Consider the following 24838-nt stretch of genomic DNA (forward strand, 5'->3'; position numbering starts at 1 on the left):
TTTAATTAAAAAAATTAGGATACTATGATATATAACGAATGTTACAGTATTCATCATTCTTGATAAAAAAAAATGTTAATAATATTTTAAAACGTTACAATAAAAAGCTTCAAAGGTAACAAAATAATACGTGTTTTTCACTTTGGGTACATAAAATATATTTTTTTTTTATGATTATTAGTAATTTCAATACGATTTCATGTTTGTACTTCTTTCTTATAGCAAATACGATAATATTATATTCAACCTCTCTGTTCCATTATCATCTTTATTGTACAAGCAATAGGTGTCATAAGATTAACATAAAAAAAACTTACTTATATTAGTAATAACGTCTTGATTTTAGTATTATAATATAAAAAATAGTTTCGAGTAAAATCTAGGAAATATTAATAGAATTCAACATACAATGGATACACCTACTATTTATTTAAGAAAATGTAGGTAGAGGCTTAATAACTTAGTATAACACAGTAAAAACTCTGGCGAAAGTAAATAACTACTTTAGAGATGGCTATAGCCTGAGATATTGGTATATTTACAAAAGTTGTAACAATTGAATTATGTTTTATTTCTCAAAAAAATATATTACTCAGAGTAATATACGTAATGATATGCCTTAGAGCTCAAACAACGGTACATAGAAATGTTGCAAAAACTACCTTTTTTATTTAATGAGATCTAAGATTTTCGCGAGTATTCATTTAAATGAAACTAGTGTTATTCGGATTTACTAAAAATAATAATAATAAAATCCGCGTAGTAAATCCGAATAACACTAGTTTCATTTTTTACCTTTTTTATTACTTCTACATACTTGGCTTTTAGAAGATCCCATTTGTTAACCTTCGGCGAAGTCCTCGGGAAAATCATTCCATACCTTGTAAGAGTTTAAAAACAAAAGTCAGGACACACGTGATGTTATGCGGTGTGTTGCATCCCATACACAAGCTATGATACTCTACGAGCTTTTAAAGACTAATGGTGGCAGTGTTGCTACACGCAATTTCCCTACATATTCCATGGATTTTTTTAGGAACTTAGAAGTTATATACCGACTGTGTCATAAAAACATTAGCATTTACTTTTATTTGTTCAAATAGTTCTCCTGACATTTGACTGGAAACAATGGACTAGTGAGTTAGCTGTTAGAATAGTAATCCATTAGGTGACAGATTGGTGCTCTGTATAGCTGAAATAATAGTAAAATACATTCTTAGACGTGTTTTTACATAAAAAATACTATATTTTATTATAATGTCCATGGTTTGTCTAGCACTGTAACTATATTAATATATGAAGTAAGTAAATGCTGTTCGGATTGCCCAGCTTAATTCAAATCAAACACTTTTCAAGAACATACCGAATGATTTCATCGAGTCTCCATCGACAACATTAATGTAAAACGTAATATAGATAGTGATTTTGTACTATTAAATAAGGAGGGTTTGAATGGCTATATAAATTAATATATCAAGAAAAATATGACTAAACCCGGCCAATAAACCTGGCTGCAACTGAGGCGAGCTTTATGTCGATGCTGAAAATTGCACTTTTTAACCGACTAATACTGTATAATAAACTTTAGAAATAAATTATCATAATGCAACAAGTTATTATCTTTCGCTACAATAATATAACAACTATTTATTATGTGTTACAAAAAACTAACTTATTTTTGTTTATTGGATATATGTGACATAATATTCATTATTTAATGACTGTCATTATGAATTGGCATCCGTTATAGGTCCACCGCTATGTCCGACGCGTGTCAAATATATCTCCCAGTAGTAACACAGTTTATTAACATAGTATATGCACAAGTATATCCCCTACAAGTAGCACAGTTATTTGACGACATATTTATAATTGTAATGAACTTAAAAGTTAATAATCTTGCAATAGCATTAACAAACAGTTATTTTCAAATCTTTTTCAACAAGGGCCTTTAATTATAGAGCTGTTCGCGCATCAATAGTAAACAATTAAAACAGACAGCGAGCGATGGCCCATAACAATATTATCACCGAGATAAGTGATGTAGAAACTTTAGTAACGAGATTAAAATTATACACTGCGTGTAAACATAACGTGTAAAAGATTGTACTAAAACGTCTAACAGCATCTTTTATTGAACAGCATTAAATATGCTTATATCGGATTATGAGAAATTTCAACACCCTGTATATGGGACGTTCACAAATTAGCAACGTTCGTTTTTATACGTGGCTTTGTTAATAACTTCGAGTTTATTCTCGAGACAATTACACGCTACACAATATGTACACGTGCGTACAATATAATTAATTTATGATTCCATACAAAATACGTATGTTTGTGTAAGTGTGTTGTAAACTGTGTAAGTATTGTCTATCGTTTAATTCTCACATAAATAAAGTATAAAAACGTTAATATCAGCAAAACGATAACTTCAATTGATATTAAACTATAAATTCACATACAAAAATCTCCGATGAAAACCGTGTAACGTTAAAGAATTTGATAAATTACTTAAATGAAACTAATGTATTTTCGGATATACTACGCGGATTTTATTATTTTCTACCCGTGATCACGGTTGCTGAAAAGTAACCGAAACGTCGGGATTATGTAGTTTTAAAATAATAAAATCCGCGTAGTATATCCGAAAATACATTAGTTTCATTTAAATGAATAATACTCGCGAAAGTCTTAGATCTCATTATGAATAAATTACTCTCACCATTTCCAATGACCCTTCCTCAATCAATAACTTCAATTACATGTACTTACCAAATTACTTGTGTTTTATATATATATACTAGCTTTTGCCCTCGACTCGTCTAATAGCTAACGTTGCAGCCTATTCATTTTAAATGGCCTAGATACCAACTGCAACGCCATCTGCCGGGCTGATTTGTGAATCTAGACGATGTGAGGGTCCGAGCAAAATGCATAAAAAAAATTAATTCAAATCAGTCCAGCTGTTCAGGAGGAACTCGGTGACATGCACACATACGTAGAATTATATGTGTGCGAGTAAATATGCACATATATCTTAAAAGAATAAAGTTAGAAGAAGACAACTCACCCATTGACCGTGTCTTTTAATCGCATGACTACTGAGAATATTCAGAAAGTGATTAACTCGTAACGCATACCCAATACCATTGAGCATCTCGTTTGAAAAAAACTCAATTGTCGATGACAACAATAAGAATTAACAAAGCGGTAAATTAAAATTTTGTTATTATATTAAATTAAAATGATATGGGAAATTTCGTTTGCATTAAAGTCACCGACGTCACAGCCGCTGAACCAATTGAATTATTCCGTACAAACTGTAACGAGCGTATTGATGAGATCAGATTATGTTTTCCCTACCGTCACTCAGTATGCTTAGTCTAAGTTATGATCGTCACTAAATACAAAGAGTTAACAGTTTTATTCGTGAGTAAGTTGAGTGAGTAATTGGAAACATTTCAAAATTTCAAGTTTAAAATACAATAATATAATTAATCTAATATTTTGTAATGAAACGGATCTTCAGTAATACAACGAAAATATAAACAAACTTTGATTAATTTTGTAATTAAGTTTGTAATTAATTAATTTTTTAATGTTTGTTTGTTGAAAATTTCCAACGAATTTAAAATATGTTTAACTTTTTCAACAAACATATTGTACACATCAATTTGTTACTAATAGACAAATTGATACTAGAATTAAAAAATAGATTTCTACATTTAATGAATTTATATAAATACTATAAAGTAATAATAATGCTTAAGTAATTTTAAGTAACTTCACCTACAAAAATCAAAAGTTAATTTTCTATTGTTAAATGAAAGAAAAAGACGCATTTTTTAAATATAATAAGTAAAGGGTTTAAATTACGTAAGAAATTCGTCAAGGACACTATCGTTCAATTTTAACAGAACAGAAACCTACACATAACGTGTTAGCAATTTATCTGTAACAATCATTATTTAAAATAAATTTGAACTTCAATAGTAATCTTTAATTTATCGCTACATTTAAATACTTTCAAGTTTCAAGCCTCGCCAGTCCTGTTGTCATATCATTAGCGCCATCTATGACACGTAATAGTATTCAACATTAAGATTCAATACCAGTAAGTAATGAAATGATGTGAAAGAAATATTAAGAGATTTGTATGAGTAAAAGAGACGATACCTCTTAGCATTCAATGGATTCACCGAGCGGGTGCCGTGTTGCAGGGAGAGGAACTTCAACAGTGCCTGGGACCTGCGACCCAGGTGTAGGTTTAAGGGGCCCATAATTAACGTGAGTTAAACGCTCACCTCCACTCTCCAAGCTCCTCTCCCTACCTAACCATATTTGAAAAGAACCTACTAGGTAAGCTGCTTTCGAAGTTCGTTTCAAGAGTAAATTAATGTGAGTTCTGGACAAGCCCAAGTCTTTTAGTAGGTTGTAGAGAGATTTGGCCGTTATACCTCTAGCTCCCACTTTTACCGCGTATAAATCCACGACGATCCCATTTCGAGTGAGTTCGTTTGTGAGCTCGTAATATTTGTTGACCTTGATGGTATGGTCTTTGGGGATGTTGGTTTCCCAATGAACCGTACGCTCTATCATCACAACGCGCTTTAAAATTCGCGAATACATAAATAAGTCTGGTCTGGAGGCCGACGCACAAATATCCTCGGGGATTTTGTATTATTTTTCATACGTATCCAACATTATAGTCCAATCCGAAGCCGCTTTAAGGATGGAATAAGGCTTGAAATTTGATTTTATAGCCCTAGTGCCCTCTCTCGCAAAACCTACTAATCGCTCGTTTGTGGTTATTTCCCTTTGCGCTCTGGCTACCGAAAGACTAACCGCTTCACGTATGATTTCCAGAACCCTATCGTGACGACGCGAGTATTGAGCGCTATCCAGGAGTACCTTACATCCCACTAACAAAGCCTAGCAGTTCCAACTGCCTTCCCACAGATATAGCAAGTCTTTTCGGTACCTTTTCCCCATCTTACTAAATTACTCTGATCTGGGAGAGTCATTTGGAACGCATTGAGATAGAATTTTAGCAATGCTGGCGACCAATCATGGATTAAGGTGCGCCATTTTAGTGCTAATGGGATGCAAAAATCTCCTATTTCTAACCACTCGTTCTGCATTTCTAAACTCATTGCATGGATCTTATATTTATCATTCTTGTTCTGCTGAATAAAAAACTTCAATATATCCGTATCTTGGACTTTCTTACTTGATCCTAACCCTACTCTGTTATTAATCCTTTAAAAATTAAAAATTCTTTAATCCTTTAAAAAAATCCCTTAATCGTTTGAAAATTACATATTTATTTTAATAAAAACAATGTTAATTTCATAATAAGTATTTTGTGAAAAATGTCTACATTTAATTTAGACTAATTGAATTCTATTAGTTTAGAAAAACAACACTGTTCATCTAGAATCATTAAATCTTTATACTATAATCATTGTTTATATTTAGATATTACCAGAACAAGTTTAATAACTACTGGTATATATAGCCTTACGGAAAATTTACTTTATAAAATATGTTACAGCGAATAAAAAGAATTACAATAAGTGGACTCATATGTGATGATTAATTATAAACGAAAACCTAAAAACCCTCAGTGTGTAGGTAGCGACGTTAATTTGTACTAAGGGTCCAGTTAATGGAACAGAAACAACAACTTAACATATCTATAGTGGTTCCGTTTTCACCACCTATTAAAATTTACGCAATGTGTTATTCACTTGGGCTTTGATAAAAAATTCTTCCCTTTATTGAAACATTGAATCGTGAGGTTTTAACTTTTAACAGACCGTACCGAAAATTCAACAAATTCTCACATTTATTATTAATTTGATTTAACAAATAGTTATTATACAACAACCTATAATAACTTGAGCTATAGATACAACACTATGCTAACTTGTCATTACAAAACTCGGATGTAATAAAAATAATGGTTGCATGCATGGTGTCGTAAAGAAGGAATCGAAGCATTACTCTTATAAATCCTTCTATTTTATTTTCTTTCAACATCTTTATAATCCATCGGATTGTGGGTTTACAAAAGTTTTACTAAATATTCTAGAAATTTTTCTCACTTAAAGAATTAACTCTTCTTTTGATGTTTCCTATTCCTTATTTTACAATAATTTATCGACTTTTTAGAATTATTTTTTTGACTAAATTACCTTATAATAACTATTATGACTAAGTATAATTAATATATTGTAATTTTGTAATGGCAACATTTAAGTATCACCTTGTATTTGAAAACAATGAATATCGGCTTCAGCCATTTTGTAAAACATAACCGGAAATAACGCGGATCAAAAATCAAGTCTGAAACTGTACCTCGAACATTGGTTCGCCTCGTGGTTGTAGCTGCTCGAACCTCATAGCTTTTAAGTAACTTAATGGGATCTCTGGATTCCTCCAATCTTATCTATAGTACACATTATACTAACAGTGTCATCACTGACTCACTTTTATTCTATGATTCGCAGTCATCAAAAGTGACATTATTAAATATCAGTCTTATCAGACTACCAGTGAAGTTTAAAATACTTTTTAATCCTACCCTATGTTTTACTCCAACCGACACAAAGAAAACGTGCTTAGATTTCAAGAAATTAAAATACCTAAATTGAACGAACGAATGAGATGTTTATTTATGCATACATACATAAACAAACATATCCGCTCACTTTGGATATATATAGAGCAAATAAATAACTATAAATAATATTTCGAATGTACATAATGGTTATGGTATTCATATAGTTTTTAAATAACCTTACAAGAACCCGGCTACAATATATTCCGTGTATAAGCTGAAATATTTATCATATTCATTATTAATTAATAACAAATACATATTTTTATTTTTATCTCATTATATTGATACAGAATTCACGATTATGAATTCCACTTGTCTTAGTAATCAGTAATTTCATACAAGTGATTTTAAGCTAAAAAGTACAAATATTTTTTTGCGTTTGTACCGACATAGGTTAATTCAATATAGATTTGCTAAATACCATTTTTTGACGTCTTTTTTCCTTCTTAATTTTGCACATACTCTTCTATTGTTTTATTTACATTTGTATAATTGCTTTATTACACCTATTCATTGAAGCGACAGACACAGTCATTTAGACGTATAACTATAAAAAAATATTTGGCTAGTTATAAAGCGATTTTAGAATATAAAATAATCATATAATCTCCTGCAGTTTTACCACGACTTGCAACTGAGATTACACTTACATATTCCATACACGCACACACATACACTGAGAATATTTAATTGTAGCCATTTTTGGATATAAAAATTTAAAGCTAAACCTTTAACTAGAGACTTATGAAAAACTGGTAAACAGCTTTTATCAATTTCCCTCCTAAACTATTAAGACAAGATAACTTTTTTAATAATAAAAAAAATACACAAAGTCACGGATAAAACGTTAAAAACGGTAATAATATATCCCTAAGAATATCACCTAAAATGTGCTTTAATTCGAAGCCTTAATTAGACATAATAAAGTTTAAATTCAAAACATTGGTAATCATAATTTCAAAATACAATAAAATCCTTAATTGCCGCCATTCGAAATCAAAAAAAAAATTAAACTTCTCAAAAAAGAAACTAATACATTATAATAATAGTTTTGAAAAACAAAAAAATGTAACACATTTTAAAATAGGCTAATAAAATACGAAACGGTGTTGTATGTTTATTTATATTATCTGTGTGCGAAAAATATTGCAACGCTGTTTGTCGTTTCCTCTCATTTTACCCTCTTCTCTAAATATAGAACTAGAAATGCAGAACAATGTAGTATATTTTATTTAATCCGTATTATATAAAAAGCCCTCAAAGCAATTCTTAAAAATCTAGGTCTTAACATAGCAGAAATTGTTTTTTTATTAATAATTCAATAAGTGTTAGTCATAAAATTTAAATAAATTCTAATCTAGTCATGCAAAACATATCTTGAAAACTTGTTTATAATCTGTATCTTAATAAAGATTTATATTTTTCAGCCAATGAAATGTAAGAGATTTAAATTGTAATATTTTAGAAAAGGAATTTATCAGCAAGAGAGAGAAATGTTGTACTTATTTTTGTGCCCTATTATACATTATAACAAATTAAAAAAAAAAAAACAAATTTCGCAAGATTTGCGTACAAATTTACCAATTTTAACGAAATTAAGACGAGAACGAAATGAAAATAAATCTAAATAAGAAATCTTAAATAAGTCAAACATGTCTAAAAAAGTTTTTGTAGTGAAATCTTTTTTAAGAAGGTTAAATATACACATGGTTCCAATAACAAAAGTGCCATTGGCCCTTAAATACTACACGAAGGTTGAGGTCTTAAGATAAGAATTCAGTTGCAAAATCCTAAAACTACACACACAAGACGGACCCATTTTGACGTTAGCAACCTTTTTTTATTTAAAATTTTTATCTTGCAATATATATTGTGAACCTTTTTAATGAGTATTGTATTTTGTCATTTCATGGTCCAATTCGTGAAAGGCTTGGACAGTATATAAACCCGCCTATGTACATTTACATCTATACAGATTAAATTATATCTTTAATAGCTTAGCATTGACATAAAAATAAAGAAATTCGATATTTTTTGACTGCGTTCATCATCCAGCCTTTTTATTAGATATTCCAAATAAAGCTGTATTTGAAAATATACAATTAACATTTGTTAGCCGTTACATTAAAAAGTTACAAGTGTGTGTTAAAATTAATGGTCTTTTTGTGCTACGTGAAAAATAAAAACCGAAATCCCTTTTTTAAAATACCGACTATCTTATCTTTATATTATTAAATTATTCTAAAATTTTATTCCTTTTATTTAAACTCACATTAAGAAACCAAATAAATATGCAACCGCCATCTTGTGACGACATTCATATTGACCTTCGTTAATATACTTGACAAACCCGTCACAAAATGAAATAATATTTACATTCCTGTATGATAGCTAACGAATTCTTTATGTATTTTAAATTTGTTGAAAACACAAAATAAAATATGTTATAATAAAGATAAGACAAGTTTCGTAAAGATTTGGTTTTACATGAACCGTGTCAATAACATTGGCAGTATATTTAATGCAATTGATTGTTTATGATATTTTTTTTTGTTTCTTCTTCTTTACTATAAATAAATTATTGAACACGTGACATAATTTTAATAATGACCCATTATGTGACAGCGTTTGTTATGATTTTTAAAAGTTTAACTTAATGCGGTGAACGTTGACATTGGCAAAATTTTCCACGATTCCATAGCTTAATTTAAAGAATGTGGTAAAATTAAAAAAAACGTATTGTAAGAACCCAAACTTCATATTACGTCAAACTCGATATATTTCATAGTTTTCGTAAAAAAAATTATTACTTGTTATAACCACAGAATGTATAACAGTATTAAAATATATATACTTATATTTTTAATTCGTAGTTTCGATGTTTTTTTCAGCTGAAATAAATACATAGTAATTATTAATCAACAAAATGCAACCAAATACAACTCGTCTCTAAAATTGTAAAATTACAGGCTATATTTTAAAATAGTATAAAAAAATATATCATATAATGAATGGAATTATGTATTACAAGCTTATTGCTTTATTTAAATAATGCGAATAAACCTATTTACAGACAATTAATATTTTTTTTTTCTTACAAACAACTATAATAATTCGTTGTTTATTATTATCAATGTAAAAAGATAACGTTAATGGCACTCATAGCCTAAAATATTTATTACGTGATCTATACACAATAATAGACCTAATACATATCAAATATAAAATAGAAATTACAATACAACAACTGATTATATAAATTACATGTACATTTATTGTTATGGACAATTGTGCGAATATTATTCTATTATTACTAATTAAAAAAAATAATATTTTGTTGGTATTTAGTAAAAGGGTTTTGTTATAGCAAAACCATTGATTTTATATAAAAAAAAATTATAATAATATTACTGATAATGTATTTAAATTAATACACTTGACGAGTTATTCGCAAGCTGAATCTTATTTGGGACGCATGATAGACTCACGAATCATTTTCAACCAGCCTTAATACTAGGTAACCTTTAATGTACCTCCTGAAATAAGTTACACCGACTCTATAGAAAGCATTGATATTACTTAATACCTTAATATTTCTTAAAACTACTTACATTTGTACAATATTCTAATGTACAAACCCTTATTTACTAGCTGAGGTTATATTATGTACTTCATGTTATATAGGTACGTATTTTACGAAATTTGACTAATTTATACATATATATATTTTAATATAAATGTGATAAAAATATATCCGAATAAGTATCAACGCACACGTCAGATATTTTGTCGATGAGATTCTTAAACGGACGATCTAAATAAAATTTTATGGAATTATATTCTTCCTTAGTAATTATCTGACGTTGTTGTAGTAAATGATTGTCGTAAGCGTGGAGTACACCTAAGTTTTGGATGAATGTGTCTTTGGCCTGAGAACGCGAATTAACTAAGGGCCAGGCGGTTAACATGAGCTATACTACGGAAGTATATAAAAAAAAAAAATTTTTTTCACACAATACAGATATTGTAGTTGTCAGAGATTTTTCCCTCATTGTTAATTTCAATATCATTAACGTACGGTTTCTTAGTTTTAACCTGTGGAACACTTGGTAAATGTTTGGTCATTTATATTCTATATAAGCAGATAGATTTGACAGCTGCCGTTAACAATGCCTATTGTAAACACTTAGTATCCTTAGTACGAATTTACACTGTCCACCTCGACGTTGGATTTAAGGTTTTCCGCTGTGAAAAATACTACTGAAATTTCGTATTTTATTTAAGACGATAATTCGAGGAATACGATAATAGTATCATTCAATCGGTTCAAGCTATAACAATTACAATACAATACTAGAAGTTGAATGAAGAGAAACGCGCCAACAGATATGAAATAGAATTATTGCGTGTTTCGTAAATACCATTATAAACGTGTAGAGAAATAGTGAAAAACTAGAAAAAAATTATATTCAACGTTCGACGATTTTCATAGTTTATTGAAAATGTATAGTTTCATTATATTTCGTTAGTTTTTTTTTATTAGCTGTATAGCTCACGATACATGTTATTTGTTTAAAAAATATAGAGCGAGTCGCCAGCAATTCAGTCACGAGTTTCTTACAAATTATCGATTTAATGTTAAAGATCGCGACAAATCGATAAAGAATCGATACAAATAGATATCGATTAATATCTCATTTCTTTTATCTGTAAGCTCGGAACAGCTGCTTTTTAAGATGATTGTCCCCGTTCTTAGATGGCACTGCTGTGGCGCTATGTTATCTGAAAATAAAACAAGCTCATGTTATGTCACGTGGAACATTACGAATAATAAGGTAACAAACTAATTAAATCTAAAAAACAATTCCAGAAGCAACTTTTTTATATTATGTTAAAATTAATAACATCTGTCTGTATGTTTGTTTCAGATTATCTCCTAAACATCACTTTTAAGAGTCGTTATATCGCAAATAGCACGCTAATAGCTCTATAACTACAGAGGTTCAATATACATTTGCGAATTAAAAGTACAGCAAACAACTCTCGCAATTATTTTATTAATGAGAATTTATTTGTATGGATAGATTTTTGATAATAATTAACAAAAAAAAAAACCTAAAGTTAATGTGTATGTTACAGTCGCCTCAGCTTATAGAAGACATTTGGTTAGCACAAATATATTTACATCAGTAGCGGAACGCAACGCATTGTTCAATTCGCAAATAGCAAGATAAAGATGAAAATTTTAGTTAAAAAAAAAACACTTTGCAGTCGTAAGTCGAACTGTGAGTCAAGTACAACAATATATAAAAAAAAATTCACGCATGGACGCTAGCCAAGAATTCAGAATACTACATTAAAACCTTCGACATGAGAGGATGAAAACAGAGTATACATTGTCCACAGAATAAATAAATACTATTTGAGAACTTCAGATTTCTTCGAAAACGGAATCCACAGATGTCTTCAATTAAATATATGACTATGCACCTTAGTCCGTGGCGGTAATTATCAACACATACTATCGAGTATTCCTGACCAGGGACACTCATTAACATTATCCTGACATGAAATATGAAGTCTCCGTCACCTGGGAGCATGTTTGGATCGCATCACATGCGGCGGCACCTCCCTTCGCTCCACGTCATCACTGTTGAGCTGAAGACCTGCCACTAGCTGCATGATCTCGCGCTCCTTTTTCAATTCTTCACGACCTGACTCCACCTGGAATAAACCAAAATCAATATAAAACGTCATCCTGATTCCAGATCAAAAATATGTCAGTGTATGCGCCCTTCACTCGAAATGTTGCTAATGCTGTTTCATATGTGTCTTTAATAATAATATCGTCCTTATATAAAATTTCTTGCTTAAGTATGTTATTACATTAATTAAGAATTAACATTTAATAAAATAACGTATGCAGCATAGACAACACGCTAACAGTGATCTTAGTTCGTTGTACAAAACATCACAACGCATACTTTCGTCGAGACGTGATCTTACATCTAACACGATAGGCATGCTATTAAAAATTGCAAGTTAATTAGAGAGCGATAAATAACCGTGTACAGATAAATGTCGTTTACACACGACCACGTAACCCCGGGTTGTGCAACGATAGTCGTAACCGTTGCATCTAAACAGCTTCCTCATAGAAATTGATAAATCACTGAACAAGTTATGGCGAACACATTTTTATATAAGGAACTATCATATACATCTTATAAAGATTTGGGCCGTAGTAAAAATAAACCATACACTAGAATTACGATAAAGGAAGCGTCTGTTTGAAATGTTAAATAAATAAGTTTTGTTATTAATGAAATCAAAACGAGAGAATGCATTTTTAAATACACGTCCATTTCAATGTTGACTATTCTAGTAATCTTTTACTTACGAATGCATAATTTTTATTACTTTATTACTGTTTCTAGAACGATTGTATTGAACAAGTTTATTGTTTACGGGATTTGTATACCGTATTGTATGCTTTAAAAATAATATTTGTCAGAATAAGTACAGATCTGGTAATAAAAGGATAATGAAGGACATTATGTTGACTATAATGTTTATTTTTATCTTTAGTTTAATAAAATAACTTCAATTATTGTTTACGATTCATGCTTCATCCCAGGAAAGTTATTTTATCTTTATTATTATGGATACTTATATCATAACACAAAGGACAAAATTTTTTACAGATGCCTTTTTTTAAGAACAATTACTATTAGAAGTCCGTAAACCGTTTAACCCTTTATATAATTTGTATTCGAGAAATTGCGTTTAATCGCTAATTGCATACTATTCCCACGTCACACAAGTAAGAATTTAGAAATTGAATTCAAACACTAGTGTGAAAAAAAAGGTTGTTGTGCAATAAACAGACTCCGAAGGCGAGTTCGGATGGAAAGTTGATACCATATGTGTCAAGTGGACGGACAAATATGAAAATGTGATCGTGGAAGGGAAATTGGACAAAACTGTGATCTAAAATAACTATTTTATATCAAACGTAATTAAGAACGTAATTTATATATGAATAAGTTAAATAATAAAAACGTATCGATACTAAATATGTCATTATATAAGATATATGTCTCGAAGCCTGTCTTCAATGTCGTTTCATCACAAAACGTGAACAGAAAATATACATTGACTGATACGTCAGTTCATGTAACAAAAAAAACTACATACGTATATATGTTTCTATTTCTCACATATCGGTGACATTTCCCAACAACAAATCACAGTGGGCGCTATTGTTTCGTGTTCATTAATAAACAATGGCAGACTAAATACGGTTTTACGCTTCGTATGTTTTGATATTATTTTAGTTATAATGACCATTATAACGCTACTAGCTAGAGACGTTATAAGAAAGATAATAAAACATTTCTCTTCTCACTCGCCCGTAATGTTAGCTGTCAATTACTTTATTATCAATCGTGCATCGAATGACGTCTGTCTTTTCGATTTGGTTAAATAATATAGTCTGTAGCGACTTAAAAATCTTCTTGTAACCCCGGGAAAGTCCAACAAACACAAACGTTGACATTGGCAAAATATTCTACGATTCCAGTGCGTATGAAGCCGTAGCATAAAAAAAAGAAAATAGTTGGTGGCATATGTATTGTATAAATGAAAGGTCCCTTAACTTTTATATACAATGTATTAGGCAATTTTTATTTATTATTAAGACAGAACACTTTAAATAGTATATTTCATAATAGCTATTCATTTGTAACATTATTCATATCCCTATCAGAATTTAGATACTAGGATTTTTTCCTATAATTTGTCGCCCATCTTAGATTTGGAATTTAGTGAAATCGATTCTCGGTGGTCTACGCAGAATAGAAACGTGATTACCAATTTTAAAGGTAAATTCTTTTTAAACTGAGTTTACAAAGGAGGTTCCACTTTCAAATTTTATAACCGTTTTTCTTGAAAAATATTTATTTACAATTTAGTTTCTGTAATGGCTAAAAATATTATGAAGATATTTTTTATTATATTAAAAGACTTTCAATTGACATCTTGATGAGTAACTAACTAAAAAATAAATAACTATAAATAGAAACTTTGTATACAATAATATTTACTTGTTTGATGTCTGTTTTAAAACGTTATCCTTCTCAGTTTATTTATTAAGGAAGAAAACAAAATGTAATTATTATTCTTTTTACAAAAATGTTCAAGGAAATAATTTAAACACGCTATAGACTTAACAACACAGTCATAGAGTTGCATTTTGTAAATGAACTGTCATTTTCCGTAAAAATACAACACATCCTGTTTGTATCGTATCGTAAAAGAAATAACTAAGGAAAAATGTAAGTAAATTTTCTATAAAAATAAGTCAAGTCATTCATGTATAAATAAAACAATAATGACTTGCGAGTTTGTTAAAAGGGAAATAATGTTATATCTTTATGATGTTGAAAAAATCTTTGCAGTTTGATTTACGCCATTGGAAATAGACAAAATAAATAAGTCATTTGAAATCTTACTTTCTATTGTGTAAACAATGTCTGTTTACTCCTCTAGTGCTAATGTGTGTATGTATAAGCGTAGAGATTTCAATTATTATCTTCTACTAGTTGGTTTTTATGTTAAATGCTCTTTCTATGTGAAAATTCATTTGAAACTTCTGATATGGCAACCCCCAATTTTAATAGATTTTCGAAAGTAGGCAACATCTTCATGTTATTGCACCTACCATTACAATTAACTTATAAATTCAATGATTTATTTTATGAAAATCTTTATATAAGATTCATTGTAACTCTTCTCTTCATGACAAAATACCATGTTAATAATAAATTAAAAAATAATTAATATTTTCGTCTTCGAAAAAAACCTCGTTATTTGCGACAAGAGTACATAAAAACTGTCGTACGCTCGGCCATGAATTTTAACCGAACACGACGTAAATTATATTTATAATTTATTTAACAATTCCTGTGCGTGTGTAACGAAGACAGGTATTAATGAAATGACAGACGACTGACAAAATGACACCTTCCGTACGATGAGATATAGCAATGATTTCAAAGATTTTTACGAACGTACGATTAAATTCAACTATATATTAGTATTTTACTCTCTATTGGTTTTATGATGATTAATAATTGTTGCGACGGTGTCCGTGTTGTATAAATTCTGTTTTAGGTCCAAGAAAATCTTAGCAATACGTTAAATATTGGACCTGAACTGCCTTCGTAAGGTGGGTAGTTCATAAATAAACAAATATTACATAAATTACGCAAAACCAAAAACGCAATATATACGTACGTCCTCTTGTAGCAAAAAACAACATGATACCTACATAATATTTATGACATACCATGAGGTCATAGATGGTTGAAGGAGGTATAATAATTAAAAATAATATAATAATATACCTCTTATATTTATATTATTAATAATAATGATAATGAACTTTGACATCATGAATGTTAAATTAATTTATATTTGATTTAAAACAAATCAAAAACTCCTCTTAGTTATAACGTTGAGTTAAGACTTTGTAAAAAAAAACATTTCAGACACCTCGCGTCTCACATTCAACCTTGTATGGAGACTTTAATAATTCAATAGCAACATTCTTAAAACGTCAATGCAAATTATAATCATTATGTACACGATGTACCTTAACGAAGGATTCAACGTGACTTAATACCTCAACGTTAATCTATTAGATTTATTGTTTATATATTTAAAAATAAAAAATACCATACCTAACTCGACAAAGAAAAATAATTATTATGTGCATTAAATTTCCAACCTTTAGAAAAATGAATGAAATTAAATATATATATATATATATATATATATATGATCGCTGTAATTTGAGAGTATATAATTTTTGAGAAAGAGAATAAGTAATTGAGTTAAAAAAAAAGCAGTTATTTCATTAAAATGATAATCATCAATGAAATATTAATTTTTTTATATCGTCATCGTTTTAAAACTGACACAAGTCTTAAACAATTGAACAGTGTTTATAGGTCAGTAACTCTGTGGCTGTATCAACTGTCCATTCACGTAAAGAACAGCGTTATTTCATTCAAGGTTAACTTTCAAACAATCAGCTGTATGTTCTAGATAGTCTACTTTTTCCAACCATAGCCAAGAATGAATTACTTTTTTATAGTCGTGTTATAACATGTACTTCGCACAATCTATACAACTTTTATAGTCGGAATAAGATTTTTTTTATTGATTTCATCACCAAATATCCGCCGTCGTGGTTTCGGCGAGAAAGTAAAATACACAAAAAGCTGTCTGTTGAGTTTCTCCCGCCAAAACCCGGTGCGTTGACCGATTGACATTCAATTCCCAACTCTGAAATATGAGAATTGGCCGCTGATGGCCAGCTGGCGGAGTAGTTAGAGTTATGACCAAACTGGTATGCTATCAACTTGTTCCAACTTCACCAAATTATATGATTATTTATTACAAATAAAAACTAACATTGACATTATCGTTTGCTTTTTAAATTTATACAAAAATTTAATATCAAATTTACATACACTATTAATTCATAAATATTGATGCGGCTTGTTTTATATGATAACACAATTAGAGGTACCAGGTAATGAATTTACTTGTAAATGATCTAGCGCAGCTCTGTAGAGCCAGAATCCAAAAACAATTTTATCATTCCTAGCTGATGGCGTATTCATGAATAATTATAAAATGCAAGTACCAAAGGTCAGTAATTTCTTTTGCAACCATTTTAAGAGCCTCCTTATATCTACACGACTTCCTTATTTTGTACACGTTAAGGCTTGTTTTCATTTGCCATCCGTTATGCAGTGTCGTATTCGGTACGCGAGTTTATTCGAAACCCGCATTCCAATAGACGTTCCACTTGCCTGACATTTGCATTAACGTACTTGGACCTACATAGAGGTGGGCAAATCCAGTCGCCCTATGCCATAGAACTTAAGGTATACTTTCATTTGTCAGGATGCTCCCATTATACTTCCTAGACATCACTTGATTTCACAAATTACTCATACAATATGCATAGGTACCGGATAATTTTAAACAATAATATATTAGCTGCCCGCATGATCCTTTCAGTGTGTTGATATGAAGGTGATATTGACACGAACATTGCGAGTAAGAAAAATTATTACTAAAACTCATTTTGTAATTGATATTTAATTATCTAATAACCTCCAAGTCAAGGACGATTTGTTTAATAAACATTTTATTGCACATAAAAAAATATGAACGCTGCTATTCGACTTTATCACTTCCGTAATGTAAATAAAAGCTTCTTTTCATAAATCATAAACGTAAATACAAATAAAAAAGTGGAAATTATTCATTCAAATATTATTATTGCAAAACGATGGTATCGTCCACATAGTAAGGATTACGTTGTCATTACATCTTGTAACGGAAAATTTTCTGTGTATATTGAGAATTCAACCAGCTCTAAATTGAAACCTTAATTGGAATGTTTCATATGAAAAACACAGATATTTTCTATACTCAAAAAGTATCATTAATAATACTAATCGTATTTTAAAATTTGGGTTTTTAACGTATGAACTACAACATAATGGCCTAAAATACCAACTTTCTTACCGTAAACCAGATATTTCCGGGGCCAGAGGTTGCCCCGGTCGAGACACTGCAATCATTTACGGGCTTTTATACCGAGTTCATGAAATCAATGAGATCGTTGTATAACAGACGTTCTAATTTTTTATAAATTATAATAAAATTACATAATTTCAATACCAGTTGTTACTTACATTTGAAATTTTCTTTACAATCTTTAGAAGTCCTAAAGAATATCCGAGAAACTCTTCTCTGATTAAGTTTAACTATTCATAGATTAGAAATTGGGACCCGCTCGTAACACCAACAGTTCCTTAACTAATTATTTGCTAGTATTTTAGCTGACGGAATCATTTGTTCAGTGGAAACTGATCCATAACGACACCGAAATAAGTTACACTGTTTCATTTATAAAATACGTTAAAACTTTTCGTATTCGACGTAATATTGTAGCGGGAAAACGGAAACTTAATAATAAATATGTCAAACATAACTTTATATAATGAGATCTAAGACATCACATCTCGTCTGCCCGTGATCACGGTTGCTGAAAAGCAACCGAAACGTCGGGATTATGTAGTTTTAAAATAATAAAAGACGCGTACTAAATCCGGAAAGGTATTTATTTGATATGTTATTTAGAATGATAAAAGCGTTTCTTTGAACGCACTCGTTCCACTATTAACAGCCCAACTTTTTATAGTTAATGTGTAAAAATCGTCGGAAATCCTGACTTTCGAACGTCTCATTAAGATTCCATCCGTTGTTAGAACGTGCTGGTTTCCTAGGATGCACGGTTTCTATACAACATTTCGGTGAATTTTATTTACATTTCATTTAATTTCATCCCAAGAAATTTAAGACATTGACACAGCATTCGTATTTAAATCTTACAAAAAAATACTCGTCTTATAATGACCTATAAAATGTACTTTAAATAAATCTAGTGTGAAATTCCAATATTTATAGTTTAAAGCGGAATGTTTCTTAACGAATATGACGATAACGTTTCTTTTTTAATACAGTACAGTATTTCAAAAGCAATATCATGTTCGGATGTAACAACTCTCAACAATAAAACGATTTAACGCTCTCCAGACGTTTTCATTTCACGCATGTTTATGATAACAGAAGCAACGAATTACTATATAGCATTTGATGTTTAATATGTACCAATCCTGTTATATAAAGAAATTATATATATAAGCCCTAGTCGTTAATAAGATTTAAATAAACCTAATCACATCTCATATTCTCTTACCAAGGTTTTTTATGTAGCAAACATTTTAGCAAGATACACTTAATGTTCAAATTCTCTTCATACTATTTGATTAAGGTCTTAAATAAGATACTACTGAGTAGAGTGTGGACACTACTGAACAGATTAAGGTTCCGTTATAGGTACTCGACATGTCAATCCGTTATTAAAGATCGTTGTACGAAAGCTATACGTTACGCCTATTCGTTTTGTGGATCAGTAATTGATACTTCCATAATAACTGTATCATGTTTGTCATAAAAACATTCACTTATAAATACAGTGACCGTGATACAGCCATGTTTTATGATTTCATAAAGAGACATACATTATTCTAAGAATTAATTTCAACATTTTTAATATATAAAATTGAATATATTTGTATGATTAATGGAAGTGAATTCACACGAATACTATATAACACAATCCCTGCAAAAGTGTATAGGCAGTACTTTTTTCAGTTCTACGATTCACATATATGTTTAATGGCATATCATAGAATATAATAAGGGTTCCATTAATGATATCTATTATAAAAGAATTGTAGATATCAAAAACAAACAAAATTTCCAGAATTAGTTTCACAATTATTATAAAAAAAATCACGGTGCATCTAACCTCAATAGCTATGGATAAAACGCATAGTCCCTTTCAAAAATACGACGTGAACGAAATAACTTAATAAGGAATTGTGCGACCATATTAATACATCTACATGTACATACATGTACATGTATGTATGTACATAGTACATGTAATATGATAATGATGTATAAACATGTTAATAGAGTTGTAATTCACAACTGTCTTTTGCGTGCAGCGGACTGTTGAGAGCATAGTAACGCGACTTCTTCGGCAGGCTCTTGTAACAGGAGTTTTATAAGAGTGACAGTCACACTGCTCGGATTCATATCAAGAAGCCGAAATGCGAAGAAATTAAATATGATTTATGTTATTAAAATTGATAGGATGGCACATAAATTAATTGTCTGAAACTACAACGACGATAGAGTGTGTAGCCCTAATGCTTGTTCGCATCGTCACCGTTCACCGAGCATTTCAAGTTTTCGATCAATTAATCCTAGGACGTGATAGTAACGGTGTAGGTATGAATGAGAAACTGGAAACGCCCCGTATTTCGTATGTACGAACTTGTTGTAAGGTCTGATTGTGGATTGATTCAAATCTAAGTGTCACTCTTACAGAACGTAATTTTCCCCAGTGTGGTACTGTTCTAACGCCATTATTATTTACGTTATTATATATAAGAACAGTTAGACAATAAAGTTTTGCAAATAAACACGCTTACATCAGCTTTACAAAGTTTTTTGTTTGATACGTGAAAGGAAGGAATCCTTCCCTCACTCAAAGACAGGTAAAGTAAAATTATCATGCCAATAACCTAACGAAACAAAGCTCCGACAAGAGCCCATTTATTTCAGCGGCAGAATATCTTGTATGGAAATAATTGAACAATGAAATTAACTTGGGCCAGAACCATTGACCGTTGTGTGACGTCGCGTGGGATGCCCGTTGCCAACATACAGAAACTATCACATAAACCATATCACAACGTCATAAGGTCGAATATTGATCGGTTTTAGATCATCTTGAAATTGCCTCCACGACAATAGAGGGTCCCACGTTCGAATCTCGTTTAACGAAACTAGTGCTCTGTAACTGTGTCTGGGATTTATTACAACTGCTTCAAGCTTAACTTATGACGTGGGTTCTTGGATGTTTGCCTTGGGATATTTTAACTAAATAACAACAATAAACATCGAAATTGTACATATAGGAACTATAACTAGACATTTTTCGAACTGTCCAAGATACATAAGACAGTTTGGAGGGTTACCCAAACAAAAAAACCAAAAACACCATATTCCCAAACCCACATACAGATAATAATAGAAAGGAAGATAAAATATCATCGATATAGAAATTAATTGACAAATACGAACACTGAAAATAAAAAAAAAATGGAAAAAAAAATTATATAAGGACTTTGACCCGAATTTTTTTTATATAAATTAACATAAAAATATCAAGCTCGAGTAATGTAAAACAAAACGAAGTCATCAAAAAATTAATTTGAACCTGAAGCCACACAGCTATATCGCCTCAAGGGTTTGTGATGCCCGAAGTCATTGAGCGCGTGATAAAAAAAAAATCAACACAAAAGACATCAACGCGTTACGGTGGAAATTCAAATTCGAATTTTAACATCGTATTGCTAAAATGTTTTTGAATAGATTGCATAATAACTGACATAAAAAAAAGAAATACTAGGTTAAGTGAAAACATCAGGCCGGGTTTAAGCAATGTTATCCGTTTCCAGTCAATTACACACATGCTATGTATATCATGCATGTGTAAGGCGTTTATTTCCAAAGTCATTTTTGTACCTAACATTTACTCGGTTGCGCAAACTATGAAATCATTACCAGTTAAAAATATAACATAATTAATTATGTATATAACGACGGTTGCTTAATATATATGAATGTTGTTGCTTCTACTAATTAATTTTCTATATAAAAAGCTATTTAGAAATTGTCATTGAATTAAGAGGACATAATTTCGTAGCAATTAGAGAGAAATATTCATAACACTATAGCGTTATGTGAAGGAATGCTTATATTTATTTGGCATATTTAGCGGAGACAAATCATTGCCTCGGCGTTTGGAAACCGGTTGGACCACGTGACCAGTTCCTTAATAGAAGTAACCGCAATCGACTCGGATAGATCATAGTTCTGTAATCTAACATTCCGATAATATGTATATATATATATGTATAATACTAATAAGTCATATGTATGAGACAAAAATATATATATATATTCAAATCACAAACATCACAATACCTACTATTTAAGTTTAAAATTGCATGTCTATTTAAATTCTTAGACATTTTAAAATTCATGATCTAAAATAATTAATGATAAATAAACCAATCATCTCAATATTTCGTTGAATAGCAAATTAATAAAAAAAAAATAAGCTAAGGTAAGTAATCTGAAAGTAGGATAGGCTGTTACTTCACTTCTAACAAGTTCCAATGAAGGCGTGTCTTTGAGTTGGTTTCGCATATATATTTTATAATTAAGTTTTACAAAACCGCTACTCGCAAGAGGAAGCAGCTTTTAGTGTGTTTTTAACGTAATAGCTGTTCGAAATTACCTGGCAATATACAAAATTAAGGTCAAGCAATTAGTGACTGTTTAATTGATTTCATGTATATTGCATTCCTTTTTTATTTCATCATCGAAAGTAAGCCTAAAAGTAATAATGTAGGGATAAAATCGTTTCGAACTTACCTCGGGTGGAGCAGCGAATTTCAGATTGGCGAGAGATCCATGGGAACGACTTCTGTGTTCCTGTCGTATGCTATAAGAGAAGGCCCTTTCGTTTAAATGTCCTTTCTTTCTATATATACCGCCGGAATCCTCGACAGCTTCCAGGCCGTTCATACTTTGCGCCGCCTTCATAGCCGAGGGCGGAGGCTTCGAGCGTCGCGGGTCCACTGTAGCGTATTGTATGCGACCTCTTCCAGGCGGGGGCACGGGAGGGAATGGTCCTAGAGCAGCTGGGACCCGACCCCTGTGACCCATGGTTGCGTGTCGAACATGAGGCAGTGTGGCTGCGGGGTGCGCCACCAATACCATATGCCCAGGATGGCCAGGGTGACCTGGATGGCCGGGATGGCCAGGATGGCCGGCAGCCGCCCAGGCCGGAGGAGCCCTCCCCAAGGACCTACCATTCATGACAGGTGCCGGACCTGGCATCGTAGCGTATAACTCATCAACGGACGCCGCTGATTTCTTCTTAGACTTCTTGGAGGTGGATTTCTTTTTGGGCTCCTCTGGCGGAGGGGGCGGAGGTGGCACCGAGGCCGGTCTTGTAATTTGACGCGGTCGCGGTGCCCGTGTCGGATGAGGCATTTCGTCGCTTGCGTCATCACGCTCGACTTCGCCAACCCAAACTTTATGATTTTCGTCACCATCGTATACTTCCAACTCCTCATCGGCCTCTGGTGGCAATTGGGACGGGGAACGCTCGGCTTCTAATCGTTTTGCATAGGAGCTATCAGCGTAAGCATGAAAGCAGCATCTGACGAGTGCATTTGCAGCCGCTTCTCGACGACAAATAAATGCATGACATTCTAATACTTTTATACCCTGTGTGCGACGGAGCACAGCAGCAAATAAAGGCGGACGCCTCGGAGCCGGCGCCCTAGCAAAAGGTGAATCTAAAGGTAAAAATCTAGGTTGCCCCTCAACACTTACACGTCTTACGGCCGCGCAATAATGCAAACTAGATATTGGGAAGAACCTTGATACTCTGGAGCCGCTTTCGTCGACATTCTCTAGCAAAATTCCGTTTGACCATACGGAAAGCCAAGAATCAATTCCACCACTGGTCGCCCCCTTTTCCGGATACAGTTCTCGCAAGGGCTCTTGTATGCCCTGTAGACCGTCCTTGCTCTGCTGAGGCACCGCGGATCCCAGATACAATACACGGCACCGACAGATCGGCGTCGATTCCATTTTAAACACAACACTATCACATGACACACAATTACTAAAGCACTAATGATAACTCTGTTGCGTCGCTCCTGATGTGAACGTTCAACGTGCGGCCGTGAGACGGTCGGGGTGTGAGTGAACGGAATTCAAGATGGCCGGCGAGTGGTCGCGGCGGACGCGAGGTGGGGGGCGGAGGCTTACCTGCGCTTACGCACCTGTGAAGACGCCTCTAGGGTTATAGGTAGGTAAACGGTGCCGATGAACCAACATTGTGTCAAATGATTCGTCGCGAATTCGGTCGCATTTCGCTCCAACGACGCGTCATCACATGCACGGACGTGCTGGAATGTTATAATTTTGTACATCTGTAGTGAAAACTCAAGGTCTATCGGCTGATCTGATATACTCCGATCGAGACTTATAATAGCAATTGACTAGAACAATACCTTTCTTTTGATTTCATTAAAATCAAAACAACAAGAAATTGAACGTTAAACAAAAGCACTTTCATTCATTTATTATTTAAATTTTATAAAATAACAAAGCATTTAATACAAAGCGATATTTAAAAATTTAGTCTACCATCACAAAAATAAATTTATATGAGACAAGATCATGTCTTACAAGATTAAAAATAAAATCCGTCAGCGATATATTGCTTCAAGTTCTAAGAATGTATGCCTGGCTGTTTGAATGAATAATAAATACCTTATTAGACAGCTCATCAACAACACGACAGTAAAAACGTTTATAGTTATGACAAAAAAATATTATATCAAAAATACATATATACATACATCTCATTAAATCAAATAATTTATACATTCATTCTTAATT

At 31.7% G+C, this 24838-nt stretch overlaps 1 protein-coding gene across 2 annotated transcripts; it reads right to left on the bottom strand.

Moving 5' to 3' along the window:
• Positions 1 to 9578: 9578 nt before the first annotated feature.
• LOC116777795 (uncharacterized) lies at positions 9579 to 24148 on the bottom strand. Of its 2 annotated transcripts, XM_032671514.2 has the most exons (3): positions 22793 to 24147; positions 12219 to 12352; positions 9579 to 11410 (listed from the first exon to the last, which is right to left on the bottom strand). In XM_032671514.2, exons 1-3 carry the CDS (start codon positions 24020 to 24022, stop codon positions 11407 to 11409), a joined length of 1368 nt encoding a protein of 455 aa, XP_032527405.1. In that variant the 5' UTR covers positions 24023 to 24147; the 3' UTR covers positions 9579 to 11406. The 2 variants fall into 2 exon arrangements, with proteins under 2 accessions (XP_032527405.1, XP_032527406.1); XM_032671515.2 differs by lacking the exon at positions 9579 to 11410 and having other exon boundaries at positions 12215 to 12352; positions 22793 to 24148.
• Positions 24149 to 24838: the final 690 nt, after the last annotated feature.

The sequence above is a fragment of the Danaus plexippus genome, chromosome Z (assembly GCF_018135715.1).
Source record: "Danaus plexippus chromosome Z, MEX_DaPlex, whole genome shotgun sequence".
Taxonomy (NCBI): domain Eukaryota; kingdom Metazoa; phylum Arthropoda; class Insecta; order Lepidoptera; family Nymphalidae; genus Danaus; species Danaus plexippus.

Bases quoted from the DNA above. Each gene is read 5' to 3' on its own strand.
- LOC116777795 (XM_032671514.2), bottom strand. From the start codon at position 24,022: ATGGAATCGACGCCGATCTGTCGGTGCCGTGTATTGTATCTGGGATCC. The intron at 12,353-22,792 runs GTAAGTTCGAAA...GGTTTATTCCAG, and splicing joins AATTCGCTGCTCCACCCGAG to GTGGAGTCAGGTCGTGAAGA.